This window comes from Notolepis coatsorum (genome assembly GCF_963971535.1).
Source record: "Notolepis coatsorum genome assembly, chromosome: 1".
NCBI classification, from domain to species: Eukaryota; Metazoa; Chordata; class Actinopteri; order Aulopiformes; family Paralepididae; genus Notolepis; species Notolepis coatsorum.
Genome location: NC_140165.1, coordinates 251,529,118 through 251,547,682, shown reverse-complemented (window position 1 = coordinate 251,547,682; position 18,565 = coordinate 251,529,118). Strand labels below are relative to the sequence as shown.

General features: G+C 45.8%; 1 protein-coding gene across 1 annotated transcript in view; it reads left to right on the top strand.

Moving 5' to 3' along the window:
* Positions 1–18,565, top strand: part of LOC311224673 (calpain-5-like) — a 339,044-nt gene that overhangs the window by 295,173 nt on the left and 25,306 nt on the right. The window contains exons 5-8 of the mRNA XM_084309752.1: positions 3,602–3,794; positions 12,916–13,109; positions 14,131–14,208; positions 14,390–14,585. Coding sequence (XP_084165878.1) covers positions 3,602–3,794; positions 12,916–13,109; positions 14,131–14,208; positions 14,390–14,585 — 661 coding nt within the window. The remainder of the gene's footprint in view (positions 1–3,601; positions 3,795–12,915; positions 13,110–14,130; positions 14,209–14,389; positions 14,586–18,565) is intronic.

Genomic DNA, 18,565 nt, shown 5'->3' with positions numbered 1-18,565 from the left:
CCTGTTCAGGGATACGCGGACGACGTCCAGGTGTCATCACGACAGGAAGATGTCATCATTAACATGCTGGCACGCACTGATGAGTTCCTCCAGTGGTCAGGGCTGGAGGTGAAGCAAGCCAAGTGCGCCGTACTCCATGATCGCCGCAGTGGAGGCAACCGCTGGTATAAGGCCAAGAACGACAAGCCCCCCTCCTTTCTTGTAATGGGCCAACCCATCAAGGTGTATTCCCGTAATGAGACCTACCCATACCTTGGCCACAGGTTTAACATCGCTGGAGAGTGGGGGGAGCAGGTCGAGGACCTCACTACAGAGTTTCTCCATCGTCTACACCTGATTGACCTGTCCCCCCTCCTCGTCATCATGAAGTTCCAGGCTGTGAGAGAGGTGGCTCTGGCTAAAATCCAACACCTTTTTGCCAATGTACACATCCCTCTCAAGGCACTGAGAGAAATGACAAACAAAACTGTTCAGCTGGTCAGAAAGTGGGTAGGCCTCAACACACACTCCACACGGGGCATGATCTTTCTCCCATGTGGAGAGGGAGGGCTGGGAGTCCCCAATGTCGAGTGGACCTACATAGCCACCAGGCTAGCCCACCTGCTCCACATGCTTAACAATGAAGATGTCACCGTCAGAGAAATGGCCAGGGCCTCTCTCCTGCTGGATCTACGCAGAAGGAAGATCCCCCTGGCCACCGCAGACCAGAATAACTTCCTCGGCTTCAGGAAGAAAGACTCTGGGAAACTGGACTCTCGGGCCAAGGGCTTCGGGGTCTGGTCTGACTGGCCAGATCTCAATGACCTCTGCAACCAGACTGGAGTTCAGCTGAAATGGACAAGACCCACCAACACACAGACTGAAGTCCCTGTCTCTGATGAACTTATCACAGACCCCTGTGTGGTTGTGAAGGCCAACATCACAACACCGCAGGAAGAGACTGTCGAACTGCACAGAGACTCTGCAAGGAGGGTTCTGCTTAGCATGAAGCAGTCTGAGATCAGGCAGCACTGGCGTGGACTCAGACTACAGGGAAAGCTAGCTTGTTTGGAGTTTGCTGACCACTCAGTCTCACACTCAGTGTATAAGAACGCCGCTGTTGGTGAGGATGTTTTAAAATGTACCATCAAAGCAAGACTGCAGGTATTACCCACTCAATACAATCTGTCCACTTGGTATCCTCAAACTCACAGTCCATTCTGTTTAAACCATCAGGATTCACAACACCTAGAATCCATTGCACACATAACAAACGGATGTAATGCATACAAACACCTGTACATCGCTCGTCATGACCGTATTGTGGACATTGTGTCTGATGCGGTACGGAACATATCACCATCTAGTGCAGCAATGTACAAACATGCCAGAGTGAAACCAGAGTGGTTTGGCCTTACCAACGATGTTTTTGCTAACATACCCAATACACCGGACGTTGTTTTTGTTGACACCAGCCACGGAGAGGTGCTGGTCATAGAAGTAGGCTGTACCTTTGACCTGTACATGGACCAGGCCTTCCGGGACAAGTATATCAAATACCAACCACTGCTCAGTGTGATGGCTGACCTTGGGTATAGGTGTAGATATGGTGTACTTGTGTTCGGAAGTCTTGGCCATGTACACAAATCCACCATGACCGGTCTGAGAATTGCTGCAATGTCTAAAAGAAAAGCCAAACAAATTGCCAAATATTGCTCTGTCTCAGCTATTATTGGCAGCTTAGCCACGTGGAGAAGGAGGTGCTATGTGTACCCTTAAGTGTTCAGTGCTGCTTGGCCCCGATACATTTGATTCCCTGTAGGGATGCACCGATATGAAAATTGGCCGCCGATACCGATACCGATTGTTCAACTAACACTATCGGCCGATACCGATACCGATACCGATATTTGTATATTTGTATATAAGTATTTGTAAAAAAAAAAAAAAAAAAAAAAAAAAATTTTTTTTTTTTTAATGAAACTACTGTATATTTGTATGTGTATGTTTGTATTTGTAGGCCTCTTTACTTACTTAAAAAAAGGAAACATCAAGAAATATGTTTATGGTATCACTATCTCTCTCCCAGTATCGTCTTGCGGCCTGCAGAGGGATACTATTTTCTCAACCAGAGCTTTCAACCAATGCAATGGAACCATTCTTGCGGCCTGCAGCGGGATACTATTCTCTCAACCAGAGCTTTCAACCAATGCAATGGAACCATTTTGATTGACAGTCGATTCGGCCAATTACGCCACACCGCTAGGCGCTAGCACCCACCTCCTGCTGTCCTTACCACCAATCGGCAAGCGTTTATAAATTTTTCTACTTCCGGGCATGCCGCCATTGTTCTGTTTGCGAGAGCAGAACACACTTAACGTAGCTACGTTAGCTGCCCGGCCCGCCGACCGGCGCTCCACGCATGACCAAATGAGACATAATGATTTTACTGCAACAAATGTTATAATAAAACAAAGCCTTTCTATACATTTGTCTGGTTGAAAACTTTATTAACAGATTGCAGAATGTGTAGTTGGGTACGGAATGAGCAACGGAATGGAACCGAGCTATGAACGGACTAACGGAGTAATGCCTTGTTTACTGCTATCTTCGGGTAAATAATATGCTTGTTATTGAACGTGTAACACTTCATTTTAACAGCAGATACTTTCTTAAATGCCATCTTCCCGAGAGAGGGTGTTGACGGGGAGTTGTTATTAATAGCATTGAACAGCTAACCGAAAGCTAGCGTTAACTATTGTTAAAGGTTTAGCCATAACGTTACCTTGGCTAAAGTTGGGGTTATTCATAATGCAGCAATAATGACTGCAGACCTGCAAGCAAAGTACAGCAAGTTGACAAAGGAGTATTCCAACGCAAATCACATTTTCACCAGTAACGTTAGTCTTGCATCTAATAGCTAATAACGTAGCTACGTTAGCTGCCCGGCCCGCCGACCGGCGCTCCACGCATGACCAAATGAGACATAATGATTTTACTGCAACAAATGTTATAATAAAACAAAGCCTTTCTATACATTTGTCTGGTTGAAAACTTTATTAACAGATTGCAGAATGTGTAGTTGGGTACGGAATGGAACCGAGCTAATGAACGGACTCGGAGTAATGCCTTGCTGCTATGGGTAATAATAATATGCTGATGTTATTGTCCGTGTAACACTAACTATATAACGCTAATGCCACAAAACGAATGCCTTGTTAATCATAAGTAGTTACTTTGATGCAGTAGATTGTGTGTGTGTGTGGGGGACGGCGGGCGTTGTGCAGGTAGGTCTCGAGTGAACTTTTTTTTTTTTTGCCTTTTGACGCTACACAAATTGATGGGTATTTATCGGCGACTGCTATCGGCACATTTGAGCTTATCGGCCGATAGGCCGATAGCAGTCAACAAGGCACTTATCGGCCGATACCGATACCCGACCGATATATCGGTGCACCCCTAATTCCCTGTTTATGTAATATAATTTGTGGAACCAAATAAAGTATTAAAATGTGTGTGTGTGCATGTCTGCGTGTGTGTGTGTGTGTGTGTGTGTGTGTGTGCGTGTGTGTGTGTGTGCGTGTTTGTGCGTGTGTGTGTGTGTGTGTGTGTGTGTGTGCAGGATGTACGGCTGCTACGAGGCGCTGGACGGGGGCAACACGGCGGACGCCCTGGTGGACTTCACGGGGGGCGTGTCTCAGCCTCTGGACCTGGTGGAGGACGCCTACAAGCAGGACGAGGACATGCGCAGCGAGCTGTTCGAGAGGGTCCTCAAGGTCCACAGCCGAGGGGGCCTCATCAGCTGCTCCATCAGGGTGAGTCAGAGTCATCAAGGTCCACAGCAGAGGGGGCCTCATCAGCTGCTCCATCAGGGTGAGTCAGAGTCCTCAAGGTCCACAGCAGAGGGGGCCTCATCAGCTGCTCCATCAGGGTGAGTCAGAGTCCTCAAGGTCCACAGCAGAGGGGGGCTCATCAGCTGCTCCATCAGGGTGAGTTAGAGGCTCTATCTATCAGGGTGAGTTAGAGGCTCTATCAGGGTGAGTTAGCTGCTCTATCAGGGTGAGTTAGAGGCTCTATCAGGGTGAGTTAGCTGCTCTATCAGGGTGAGTTAGAGTCTCTATCAGGGTGAGTGCTTTAAGCACTGCAGCGACGCTTCAAAACATCTCACTGGTGGCAGTTAAATGTTCCAAAGTGTTTTGTCGGTTAACTGTTCCAAAGTGTCTAGTCAGTTAACTGTTCCAAAGTGTCTAGTCAGTTAACTGTTCCAAAGTGTCTAGTCGGTTAAATGTTCCAAAGTGTCTAGTCGGTTAAATGTTCCAAAGTGTCTAGTCGGTTAAATGTTCCAAAGTGTCTAGTCGGTTAACTGTTCCAAAGTGTCTAGTCGGTTAAATGTTCCAAAGTGTCTAGTCGGTTAACTGTTCCAAAGTGTCTAGTCGGTTAAATGTTCCAAAGTGTCTAGTCGGTTAAATGTTCCAAAGTGTCTAGTCGGTTAAATGTTCCAAAGTGTCTAGTCGGTTAAATGTTCCAAAGTGTCTAGTCGGTTAAATGTTCCAAAGTGTCTAGTCGGTTAAATGTTCCAAAATGTCTCTAGTCAGTTAAATGTTCCAAAGTGTCTAGTCAGTTAACTGTTCCAAAGTGTCTCTAGTCAGTTAACTGTTCCAAAGTGTCTAGTCAGTTAAATGTTCCAAGGTGTCTAGTCAGTTAACTGTTCCAAAGTGTCTAGTCGGTTAAATGTTCCAAAGTGTCTAGTCAGTTAACTGTTCCAAAGTGTCTAGTCAGTTAAATGTTCCAAAGTGTCTAGTCAGTTAAATGTTCCAAAGTGTCTAGTCAGTTAACTGTTCCAAAGTGTCTAGTCAGTTAAATGTTCCAAAGTGTCTAGTCAGTTAACTGTTCCAAAGTGTCTAGTCGGTTACATTTTCCAAAGTGTCTAGTCAGTTAAATGTTCCAAAGTGTCTAGTTGGTTAAATGTTCCAAAGTGTCTAGTCAGTTAATTGTTCCAAAGTGTCTAGTTAGTTAACTGTTCCAAAGTGTCTAGTCAGTTAAATGTTCCAAAGTGTCTAGTCGGTTAAATGTTCCAAAGTGTCTAGTCGGTTAAATGTTCCAAACTGTCTAGTCAGTTAACTGTTCCAACGTGTCTAGTCGGTTAAATGTTCCAAAGTGTCTAGTCGGTTAAATGTTCCAAAGTGTCTAGTCGGTTAAATGTTCCAAAGTGTCTAGTCAGTTAACTGTTCCAAAGTGTCTAGTCAGTTAAATGTTCCAAAGTGTCTAGTCGGTTAACTGTTCCAAAGTGTCTCTAGTCAGTTAAATGTTCCAAAGTGTCTAGTCAGTTAACTGTTCCAAAGTGTCTAGTCAGTTAACTGTTCCAAAGTGTCTATTCAGTTAACTGTTCCAAAGTGTCTAGTCGGTTACATTTTCCAAAGTGTCTAGTCAGTTAAATGTTCCAAAGTGTCTAGTCGGTTAAATGTTCCAAAGTGTCTAGTCGGTTAAATGTTCCAAAGTGTCTAGTCAGTTAATTGTTCCAAAGTGTCTAGTTAGTTAACTGTTCCAAAGTGTCTAGTCAGTTAAATGTTCCAAAGTGTCTAGTCGGTTAAATGTTCCAAAGTGTCTAGTCGGTTAAATGTTCCAAAGTGTCTAGTCAGTTAACTGTTCCAAAGTGTCTAGTCGGTTAAATGTTCCAAAGTGTCTAGTCGGTTAAATGTTCCAAAGTGTCTAGTCGGTTAAATGTTCCAAAGTGTCTAGTCGGTTAAATGTTCCAAAGTGTCTAGTCGGTTAACTGTTCCAAAGTGTCTAGTCGGTTAAATGTTCCTAAGTGTCTAGTCGGTTAAATGTTCCAAAGTGTCTAGTCAGTTCTGTTTCGTATTCGCTCTCGCTCGGCATCGCTCTCTGCACTATCTCGCATATGTGCACGCGCACTGAATAAAGACCACAAATGTACCTTTAATCCCAATATTCGTCTGACCACACCCCTATCAGCTTACCCATATAAGCAGGGGTGGGGCCACCCACTCGCCTCCTTCTCGCTTTCACCACAAGGAAGAAGTGCCTCGGTAGATCCCCACACTTGACACCATGCTGGAAGAAAGGATTAGGAGCAGCTTTGGGAAACAAGGATACGTTGACATCATATCTTTATTTTCTCTCTCACTATTTTCGAGAAAATACGGCGATATTGTCTTCGTACTGGAGTGTCTGGAAGATGATGATCATTCTAAAAATCCTCCACCGGTTTTCGTATTGGGAGTTCGTGCCGCTACATGCTTTTCCAACTGCAGTCCTTGCTGTGTGCTGGTTGCGGTAAAGGCACAGCTGGGCTGTAAGACGCGCCGCGGTTGTGAGACGCGGTGGGTTCCTGGTTCTGGTGAGTTATGTTTGCTGGCAGGCTTCACTTGTCTGTTAGTGCTATGGGGGCTACTTGACAATGTTTATGAAAACCGGCCCCAGGCTAGGGTCCTTTGTTCAGTCTCCTAGATGACAGAAGGCCTTGGTCTGAAGCCATTTTAGTTTAACTAGTGGGCCGCGACCATTAACACTGGTGATCCCTGTGTGTTCTGGACGAGTGGGTATCTCTCTGTCCCGTGTTAAGCCCCTTCTTTCATATCCAAATGAGAGTATTCCTTCACGAGGAGATATGTGCATGGATGTGCGATAGCGGCAGATCCATGTTCAAGTCAGCTACACAGGCCAGTTTGGTATTGTGCTGATTCCGTCGGGTGTTGGTAAAATCACCGTTGTAAAGCAGTGTTGACATCTTGTTTCTCTTTTCTCTTAAAAAGTGAGGAGAGGTTCAGAACGGCGGCCTGTCTGGGTGAGTGTTATGTCATTGTATACATGTTCAGGTGATAGCTGCTTAGCTTACGGTTAGCCGGTCAGCTGTTAGCTGCTGCGTTAGCCTGCTGGGATCGCTGCATGGCCTACTTAGGTTGGGCCTACTGTTAGCCAGTCAGCTGTTAGCTGCGGCGCTAGCATGTCGTGATCACTAGGTAACGTTAGTTTGCTGCTATAGGCCAAGGCCTGGCGCGGGGTAGCTTCAGCTCCTCGCGCGCCGCCGCGAGCTCGCTTCTGGTCGCGTGCGCCGTTAGCTCGGCGTCTCGCGAGCAGGGGCAGTAGCGCCCGAACGGTTGGAGCGGCCGTTAGCTTAATGCTACTCTGTTGAACGTGCTTTGATTATAACATGTTTTACACTCTTGACTACGACGTCATCCTTGACAGGGGATGTTCGTCGACCCTGCCCTGAGCCTGGACGGGGATTGCGTCAACAAAGAGGACTGTAGCGACTGGTTTCTAAATGTTTTGTGAATAACGATGTTTTCCCAAAACGTGTGTTGCTGCAATGCATTTAGGATACGACGCGAGTTATGTGTGAACTGTTTTTGTCACTGGCAGTTAGCTTCTCCGTGCAAATCGGGTTGTTGTTACAGATGTGAAAATGATCTGGTTGTTGTGTGAGAAACATCATGGTGTTTATATGTACCGTGTACTCACAACTAAGGTAACTAACCTATGAAGCTATGCTTAGTGACAAGTGAGTAAAAGCATGTTCTTTTCTCAGCCTGTGATGACAATGAACAGTGTTCACATATTAACAGGTTTTCCTGTTTTAACTGGCCGTATTAAGGGTAAAATAAGAGGATTGTGTTTCCCCCCGGTTCCCTGGGGACTTTTTCATCCTCCTATCAGACATGTTGCACTACATTGTGTCTTTTGTGTGGTAGGGATGCGATGTAACCCTTAGCTTGATTGCTGAGGTTGTGCTAAAACTGCTGGAGAAACTTTATTTTCCTAGAAGAAAAGATTGTTTGGTCGCTGTCGTGTGTGCTTAGCAAGGCCTGTGGCCGATACTAATCGAGAATTATGTATTCTCTCATTATGAAAAACGGCGTTCCTCTGTAGAGTGTTTTTGCCATTTTTTGTAGGTGATGATGGGTTGTGTGTGTCATGTGACCTACAACTGGGTTGGACTGGCCACAGAAGCACATGTGTATGTTGGACCGGGGCTCTTAGCGCCCTCTCTATTCTGTGTTTTTTCCTTAGTAAAAATCAGATAGCAGGTTAGCTCATGCGCTGTGTGGAGCTGTCAAACGCTTCATAGAGCTGACTATGACTGTGTCATATTTTCTTTTTGTCATTACATCGTATCATGGGTGTGGGGTCGTAAAGGGGTGAACTGGTAACCTTTCCTCTCCTCCTTGTTTCTGTCGGTCAGGGGTACACCCCCTGTCCTTCAAGGCTCCCGTCACGTGGCGGTTCGGCACGTTACGGGGGGGGGGGGGGGGAGGGAGTTTCCTGGTCCCACGGCCTGGTATATTGGGCGTGTGCACCGCAGGAATTCCCCCGCCATAGAGTACGTCACTGTGCGCGTCTCTGTTGGTAGGACTTCCGTGTGCTGTTCAGGTCCATGTGATGGATCTGTTTCAGGGGGGTGGTCAGGGCTCCTCCTCACCAAGCGCCTATTCGGGCCTTCTGTGAGTTCGGACTCCTTCTTCCATGTGAGGGAGCCTCCATCAGAGTACAGGGCCTTCCTCCTCAGATTGTCAAAGTGAGTGGACCCTCTAGAAGGTGTCCTATTCTATTGTATATGTATTCGATTCAATTCGATTATTGAGTGTGTATGGGTTCAGTGCCTCTTCCCCGGAGAGCCCTAAAACCAAATTTTTACATGGCTCAAGGTGCAATATATTCTTTTCAATCTGTACAGCTCGTGTGGGAAGTCTCTCTGGGGATCCCCGTCTCCTTCCTATGGGAGGGTGGTGGGATGTAAAAATGTGAAATTTTTTTACCCCCGGCTGTGTAGACTGGGATACATACTGTTGATGCTTCCTTCTTTTCTATTCAAAAAGTGTTGGAGTTAGGAAGTGTCACACCCCTCTTGTCGTTCCCCTGGGCGCCTTGGGGATTCAATGACAGGTCTAAATAGCCTGTTCATTGATGGGTGTGTGTCCCGACGCACGTATAGTGCTAGCTCGCTGTAAACAGGCGACTGACTGGCACGCCTTGGTTGCTTGTGGTTAAAACGGCGTTTTTATAAAGCAACTGAGATGGGGGTTTTTCCTTTTCCGACGACCAAATCCCACGACCTGGGTTGGTTTTCGACGGATTCTCGTTCATGTCTGGGGGATGATGACGGAATGGATCTGAACATATGTAGAGGGGTCTCACGCCCTTGGGGTGGGCCACCAGGCGCGGTTCGCCCGAACGTCTGGGTGGCGCCTTCTTTTCATGTTAAGATCGACACGCATATCTGCCCTTTCTCCTGGAGTAGGCATGTCGGCGTGGTTAGGGCACGGGACTGGTTCTGGTCACGCTGGTCCGGATCAGTTGAACCCGTTGTCCGCCGGGGATGCAGATCTGCTGTTCTGGTACCCTGAGGGACTTGGGCTTTTTTCAGGGGGAAAAATGCCAGGTCGGTCCGGGTGTCACAGGGTTAAGCGCTATGGAGACCCTGGTTGGGTACGTTTTTACTCAGCACTGTCGTAATGGCTTACGGCCATGCCATTCTGTACACGCTCGATCTCGTCGGATCTCGGCCGCTACACAGGTTGGTCCTGATTAGTACTTGGTTGGGAGACCGCCTGGGAATACCAAGTACGGTGTGCTTAGGGGCTGGTTCTCCATTCTTTTTCGCTCCTCTCTCACGCATGGCGAAGAGGGGCCTGTGGGGGTGGTTTTTGACCTCCTCTGGTGACCCTGTGCTTCCCGTACCGCCAGGCCCGGTCCGAAGTAATGTTTCGTCGACCCGTAGGCCTGGGTTAACCCTTTTTTGGAAACTGAAACACTTGTACTGCGGTATAGCCGGTGTATGCCCGCAGGTGTGTTTTGGAGTTTTTTCTTGAGGGGTTATAGGAACAACCACCGCATTGGGTAACACCAAGGTGGTTGATTCCCTGGTGTGTTGGAGCAGTGTCAACTCCCGGGTTCACCGTTGAGGGTGCCCCTGCACGTTCATGACGTCTGCCAATCGTGTCAGCCTTCTCTGCCTCGACCCCTCTGGGTGGGGGTTTTTAAATGGAGGCTTGGTCATGCAACACCGCCAGCTTACGCTCCTTCCGCCGGGGCGGCTGTGTTCAGCTGTCCCCTCTGGCGCCTGTTTCGTCCGCAGTCTCCAGGCTAGGGTTAATAGCCTGTTGCCTGGTTTTTCCCCGGTGCGCTGCCTGCTTCCGTTGGTTAACCTTTTTTGTGTGCTTACGGCCATGCTGACTGCCTGTTGCAGGGTCAGTGTGCCAGGCGGTGTACTATTGGGGGGACGGGGCCCGCTCGGCTGAGGGGCCTTTGTCCGAATACGCTGGCGATGTGGGGGGCGGGGCACTACGTGCCCACCTCGTGGGGTCTTGATGCTGGCATCATGGACTTCTCCGGGCCCCCATTCCAGGGAGTCCAGTCCTTTTGGTGGGTCTGGGTCTTCCTTCACGCTCCGCTGCTACGGCCTTTTCTGGGGGCAGTAACGAGGTTGTTCCTCCGTTCGTTCCCGGGTGGCATGCGGGTTGTGGGGTCGTGGGGTCAAGCCACGGTCTGCTCACCCTGTGCGTTGAGTTGCTTGAGTGCCTCTTCGCACGGTCGGGTCCGTCGCCCTCCCGTGAAGCCCCTAATAGGGGGGGTGCCCTCCATTAGGGTGGGTCGGGGGGGCTCGGCCCTCCCTGTTCTGATGGTTGTGGGGGGCTGTCAGCGGGGTGTATTTGTCGGCCGTTGGCTCTCGCTCGGCCTCCCTTGTGCAGAGAGCGATGCCGAGCGAGAGCGAATACGAAACAGAACGTTAGGTTATGACTATAACCAAGTTCTGTTAGTATAGCGACGCTCGGCATCCGACGCCGCTGCAGCCTTTGACCTCGCCTTGTGGCGAAAGCTTGGGAAGGAGGCGAGTGGGTGGCCCCACCCCTGCTTATATGGGTAAGCTGATAGGGGTGTGGTCAGACGAATATTGGGATTAAAGGTACATTTGTGGTCTTTATTCAGTGCGCGTGCACATATGCGAGATAGTGCAGAGAGCGATGCCGAGCGTCGCTATACTAACAGAACTAGGTTATAGTCATAACCTAACGTTAACTGTTCCAAAGTGTCTAGTCAGTTAAATGTTCCAAAGTGTCTAGTCAGTTAACTGTTCCAAAGTGTCTAGTCAGTTAAATGTTCCAAAGTGTCTAGTCAGTTAAATGTTCCGAAGTGTCTAGTCAGTTAACTGTTCCAAAGTGTCTAGTCAGTTAAATGTTCCAAAGTGTCTAGTCAGTTAAATGTTCCGAAGTGTCTAGTCAGTTAAATGTTCCAAAGTGTCTCGTCAGTTAAATGTTCCAAAGTGTCTAGTCAGTTAAATGTTCCAAGGTGTCTCTAGTCAGTTAAATGTTCCGAAGTGTCTCTAGTCAGTTAACTGTTCCAAAGTGTCTCTAGTCAGTTAACTGTTCCAAAGTGTCTCTAGTCAGTTAACTGTTCCAAAGTGTCTAGTCAGTTAACTGTTCCAAAGTGTCTAGTCAGTTAAATATTCCAAAGTGTCTAGTCAGTTAACTGTTCCAAAGTGTCTAGTCAGTTAACTGTTCCAAAGTGTCTTGTCAGTTAACTGTTCCAAAGTGTCTCTAGTCAGTTAACTGTTCCAAAGTGTCTCTAGTCAGTTAACTGTTCCAAAGTGTCTAGTCAGTTAACTGTTCCAAAGTGTCTAGTCAGTTAAATATTCCAAAGTGTCTAGTCAGCTAAATGTTCCAAAGTGTCTTGTCGGTTAAATGTTCCAAAGTGTCTCGTCGGTTAAATGTTCCAAAGTGTCTCTAGTCAGTTAACTGTTCCAAAGTGTCTAGTCAGTTAAATATTCCAAAGTGTCTAGTCAGCTAACTGTTCCAAAGTGTCTCGTCGGTTAAATGTTCCAAAGTGTCTCTAGTCAGTTAACTGTTCCAAAGTGTCTCTAGTCAGTTAACTGTTCCAAAGTGTCTAGTCAGTTAAATGTTCCAAAGTGTCTAGTCAGTTAAATGTTCCAAAGTGTCTAGTCAGTTAACTGTTCCAAAGTGTCTAGTCAGTTAACTGTTCCAAAGTGTCTCTAGTCAGTTAACTGTTCCAAAGTGTCTAGTCAGTTAACTGTTCCAAAGTGTCTCTAGTCAGTTAACTGTTCCAAAGAGTCTCTAGTCAGTTAACTGTTACAAAGTGTCTCTAGTCAGTTAACTGTTCCAAAGTGTCTAGTCAGTTAACTGTTCCAAAGTGTCTAGTCAGTTAACTGTTCCAAAGTGTCTAGTCAGTTAAATATTCCAAAGTGTCTAGTCAGCTAACTGTTCCAAAGTGTCTCGTCGGTTAAATGTTCCAAAGTGTCTCTAGTCAGTTAACTGTTCCAAAGTGTCTCTAGTCAGTTAACTGTTCCAAAGTGTCTAGTCAGTTAAATGTTCCAAAGTGTCTAGTCAGTTAAATGTTCCAAAGTGTCTAGTCAGTTAACTGTTCCAAAGTGTCTAGTCAGTTAACTGTTCCAAAGAGTCTAGTCAGTTAAATGTTCCAAAGTGTCTCTAGTCAGTTAACTGTTCCAAAGTGTCTCTAGTCAGTTAACTGTTCCAAAGTGTCTAGTCAGTTAAATGTTCCAAAGTGTCTAGTCAGTTAAATGTTCCAAAGTGTCTAGTCAGTTAACTGTTCCAAAGTGTCTAGTCAGTTAAATGTTCCAAAGTGTCTCTAGTCAGTTAACTGTTCCAAAGTGTCTAGTCAGTTAAATGTTCCAAAGTGTCTAGTCAGTTAAATGTTCCAAAGTGTCTCTTGTCAGTTAACTGTTCCAAAGTGTCTAGTCAGTTAACTGTTCCAAAGTGTCTAGTCCGGTAACTGTTCCAAAGTGTCTAGTCAGGTAACTGTTCCAAAGTGTCTAGTCAGTTAAACTATGGACTGTTGAGTGATAGTCCATTGAGTGACAGTCTGCTGAGTGACAGACTCTGTTGAGTGACAGTCTGTTGAGTGACAGTCCGCTCAGTAACAGTCTGTCTCTGTCTTCTGCAGGCCACCACCGCGGCGGACATGGAGGCCCGGCTGGGCTGCGGCCTGGTGAAGGGACACGCCTACGCTGTGACAGACGTCCGCAGGGTCAGACTGGGACACGGCCTGCTGGCCTACTTCAAGTCTGAGAAACTCACCATGATACGCATGAGGAACCCCTGGGGGGAGAAGGAGTGGAACGGAGCCTGGAGCGACAGGTGAGGGGGGGGGGGGAGAGGAAGAGAGAGAGAGAGAGAGAGAGGAGAGATTTTGACTTACCATACATTTGTATTGCTCCTGTTATCATTATTATTGATTGATAAGAAAATGTATGATGACATAACATGAGAGGTGGGGGGGTTGTATTCATTTATTATTATTATTTTTTTTTTTAAATATTTCCCCCCCTCCTTTTTCCTCAGTTTTTCTCCAATCCCAATGTTAGTCGTTATGCCAATTCCCAATCCCCTTCCTGGTCGCTGCGCACCTACCGCTTCTTTTCACCTGGCAGCGCGGACTCTCACTGAGAGCGTGTAACGTGTGGAAGGATCACACTACCCCCCTTAGATCCTTTCCTCGCTGAGTAGGCGCCCCGACCGAACTGTAGGAGTCGCTGTTTACAATGACCAGGACCCACCCACCAGCTTTCCCACCCCTAACACTGCCAATTGTGTTAGTATGAACTACCAGCCAAGCTGGTAGCAATGCCGAGAGCTGGGCTCAAACCCAGCATCTCCTGCGTTAGTGGCGAGCGCCTTGCCCACTGCGCCACTTATTCATTTATTATTAATTATTATTCATTTTGATTGATCACTTTGTGTTTCTTTCTTGTGTGTGTCTCTCGCTGTCTCTCTCCCTGTCTCTGTCTATGTGTGTGTGTGTGTGTGTGTGTGTGTGTGTGTGTGTGTGTGTGTGTGTGTGTGTGTCTGTGTGTGTGTGTGTGTCTGTGTGTGTGTGTGTGTGTGTGTGTCTGTGTGTGTGTGTCTCTGTGTGTGTGTCTCTGTGTGTGTGTCTCTCTGTCTCTGTCTCTGTTTGTGTATCTCTGTTTGTCTCTGTGTGTGTGTGTGTCTGTGTGTGTGTGTGTGTCTGTGTGTGTCTCTGTGTGTGTGTGTGTGTCTCTGTTTGTGTGTCTCTGTTTGTCTCTGTGTGTGTGTGTGTGTGTGTGTGTGTGTGTGTGTGTCTCTGTCTCTCTGTCTCTCTGTGTGCGTGTGTGTGTGTGTCTCTCTCTCTGGTTGATAGTTCGGAGGAGTGGAAGAAGGTGAGTCAGAGTGAGAGAGAGAAGATAGGAGTGACGGTTCAGGATGATGGAGAGTTCTGGTGAGTTTCATTCACTCTGACAACATACTGTCGCCATGGTGACCTTTATCCCTCCTCTCTCTCTGTATATAACCTCCCTCTCTCTATCTGTCTCTCGCTCTCTCTCTCTCTCCCCCTCCTCTCTCTCTCTCTCTCTCTCTCTCTCTCTCTCCCCCTCCTCTCTCTCTCTCTCTCTCTCCAGGATGACCTTCGATGACTTTGTGGAGAACTTCACGGACTTGATCCTGTGTCGTCTGATCAACACGTCGTACCTGAGTTTCCACAAGACGTGGGAGGAGTCAGTGATGACGGGCGGCTGGTGCAGCAACAGCGAGCCGCTCCAGAACCGCACGGGGGGCTGCACCAACAACAAGCAGTCCTTCCTCCAGAACCCACAGGTCCGTGTGTCTCTGTTTCACCTGGTCCATTAACCTCTTGAGCCCGGAGCCCTATTTTCTGAAAATCCACCTAAAATACATACCTAACGTCACGGTGACCAATCACAGCCACTCTTATTGTCTGGGACCAAATACGGCCACGCCCCACTCCCAGTAAAAAGTGGGAATCTCTAGAATGGGTTTGGGGCGACGCTGTATACGGAAGTGGCTCTCAAGGTGACGATAGACAACACTTTCTGTTGTCAGTAGATGGCAGCATTGGTTTAAAATTAAAAGGTGAAAATGTTGAAAACTACAACACTGCATTTCCCAAGAGCGTTAGCACAGGTCGCAGGTCACTGGGATGTGTATATTCTCCGACGTGATCTGAACAGCGGTAAACTATTACTGCGACCTCGGTATAGCGACCGCGAATGGTAAACTAATTATCTTAACAGAAGTGCGCTGGTAGCGTTACATATGTTGTCTAAAGGGGGACATATGGTACAATTTAAGATTCTAATGATAATCGGCATATAAAGGACAACATAGAGCATCGTTAATTTGTAAGAAACCTCAATGAAAACGGCGCAGGGTGCTATTGTTATGAAAATGTGATAGAATCCTATAAAAATGTGGACGCATTTGGTTTACGTTCCGTTAAGTAAATGGAATATTGCTCCACTTCTACAAGGTCCATTTGCATATTCTTGGTATCTAGGGACATCTATGGACCTCAGTGAATGTATTCCCAGTGTCAGAAATATTGTGTCTATTACTAGGCTTGCTTAAATTGTGATGAAACAAAGGAGAATATGAATTATGATTTTTCTTTGCATATTTGACAGTGAATAACATCATGCTAATAATGACCAGACATGAAGAACTGCCACTGATCTCGTTCAGTACCTGCTTGAGATCGTGTGTACAAAAAATCTAAGGAAATGAATAAAGGGAAGATGATTAAACAGAAGGTTCTGTAGATACAGTACTGAATTCTCCCATCTGGACCAATGCAATTTGAAATATTATTATAGAATATAGAATAGCAGGCTTATAAATTACCTTATTATAGCCAATTCGCACATTTATATATATACATATATTATCTTTCAAATAATAAATCCGAGTTCAATTTGGATTTAGGATGATGTTTATACTTGAATACGCTTGACAAAAGAAACGTCATTTGTAGTCCGCCGATGGACCCCACGGGTGGAAGAGGTTAAACCTGTGCCTGAAAATGTCAAATGAAATGCCAAAAATAATTAGCGAAAGGGCCGTACAGCGAGCAAGATGTTGGTTGATCACCTCTGTAATCCATAGCCAGTAGGGTTGCCGTGGTGATGTGAAATCTCCCATGACTAATAAACTCCTAACAACACGGTATTACTGGTGACACCGGACATTTGACAAAATGACGCTCAATATCTGTAGATCGCTTACTTTGATCTTTAACGTTATGAAGCTGCATTGATCCACTGTGTCTGTCCGTCTATATCTGTTTTTAATTCATTTTCAAACTATCCATTTGTTGGACAGACAGAGTTGACGTTAGGTTCTAATTTAAAATAAACGGATCTACCTTCCGTCAATTTTCTATCCGTTTACGTGAAGTTAAATCTACTCTAGAAGTGAAAGTGAAACTGAAGCTACTCTGTACTGCGACTCTGCTGCACAGACCTATAAAATAACTCTGCAGACACATTCAGTTTATAATGTTGTCTGGCTATGTATGTTGTATTGATAACACGCTTAGTATTGGGGGGCGGTGGGCACGTTATGTACTCGGTGGATGATGCGAGTAACACCAGTATCACCGACCACCGCGGCAAGCCTAGTAGTGGGTGAGAATGGCTGCTTTAACCTGTCCTGAGCTAATGGCTAAAAGGCATCCACATTACAGCAGGCGACCTCTGACCCCAGAAGAAGAGCGTTCTGTGGACTCCTGGAGAAACCTAAATGGTGTCTTGATGAATGTCTGCCATTAGGCCGCAAGTACAGGTGTACAGGCCCCTATTAACCTGACTCAGGACAGGTGAGCTGTCTTCCATCAAGCCGTTCTCACGGCACAGTAACGCTATGGTTAGAGGCTTGTTTGGCTGTAACCGGTGACCGGCCATGCTCTCAGTGTCTACTGTTCTGGGACCAGCCATGCTCTCAGTGTCTACTGTTCTGGGACCAGCCATGCTCTCAGTCTCTACTGTTCTGGGACCAGCCATGCTCTCAGTCTCTACTGTTTTGGGACCAGCCATGCTCTCAGTGTCTACCGTTCTGGGACCAGCCATGCTCTCAGTCTCTACCGTTCTGGGACCAGCCATGCTCTCAGTGTCTACTGTTTTGGGACCAGCCATCTTTGTGTCTCTCTGATGTGTAATAATAATAATGTATCTTTGTGTCTCTCTGATGTGTAATAATAATAATGTATCTTTGTGTCTCTGATGTGTAATAATAATAATGTATCTTTGTGTCTCTCTGATGTGTAATAATAATGTTATATTTGTGTCTCTCTGATGTGTAATAATAATGTTATATTTGTGTCTCTCTGATGTGTAATTATAATGTTATCGTTGTGTCTCTCTGATGTGTAATTATAATGTTATCTTTGTGTCTCTCTGATGTGTAATTATAATGTATATTTGTGTCTCTCTGATGTGTAATTATAATGTATATTTGTGTCTCTCTGATGTGTAATAATTATAATGTATATTTGTGTCTCTCTGATGTGTAATAATTATAATGTATCTTTGTGTCCAGTGATGCCACAGATTACTTGTAAAAGTAATCTGATTACTGATTACTGATTACTCCTTTAAAAAGTAATCTAAGTTACTTTACTGATTACTTGATTATCAGAGTAACTTAGTTACTTTGAAAGTAACTAGGTTACGAAGTCGTCGTCTTTTTTTTTAAACGCTTTATTGAAAGTGCATAAATTGTTTTTAACTTGTTTCTCTGCACATAACGTAAATTGTTAAACTAGTGCTTCAGCTTCTGTACCATCAAGTATGGTAAAGCAACAGTCTATTATGCTCACAGCATTAGAGCAGCCAGCCAGTGGTTTTACAAAACCAGTGTATCACATCTAACAAATGCAGGCTGAACTATTCAATTATATCAACTGTAACTATTAAATTGTTTTTATAAATGTCTCTCTATAAACATACAATCAGTCTCTCTTTAACATGTAAATTAACTGTAAATCTGGCAAATAAGAGCTTTTGCTCTGCCACCATCAACCCTCCTGTACCTAGTCGAAGCGTCGGCTAGTGTTGTGATTCCAGATGCTTTCAATGCAATTGGATGTGCTGTTTTTAGCGGTAGACAGTATTTTGTTTCCTCCGCCGTGAAGTAGTGACTGAGGCTACGTTTAGACAAGCGTTTTGGGGTGGAATTCTGAACAGAAACCATAAAAGTCATCTTGCGGTTTCACTTTTAATTTTGCCAAACGTTTTGGGGTGGAATTCTCCGCCGACGGAGCCCTGCTGTCACACGATTGGCGCATATGTCACATGACGTGCTGTGAAGACCCGCCCTACTCTGCCTCTGATTCGCAGACTGTGGATGGGGAATGTGATTGGACAAAAGCAGAGTCACTCACAGACAGAGGGACCAGTCACGCCGCGGGACACATTCTTGTATTTAACCCTTTCACTGCCACACCACGTCACTCCCAAAAGAAAAACAGCTCAAAATGTATTTTTGACTGTCGAAAACAAAATAAAATACTGCATTCCGCCTGCATTATGAATTTATGATGAGATAGTAACGAAATAGTAATGCACAGCCACTTGGACAAGTAACTGCAATCAGATTACTGGCTTTTAAAGATTAACGCGTTAGATTACTATTTTCGGGGAAAAGTAATCAGATTACAATAACGCGTTACTTAGTAACGCGTTACTGGCATCACTGTTTGTGTCTCTCTGATGTGTAATAATAATGTATCTTTGTGTCTCTCTGATGTGTAATTATAATGTTATATTTGTGTCTCTCTGATG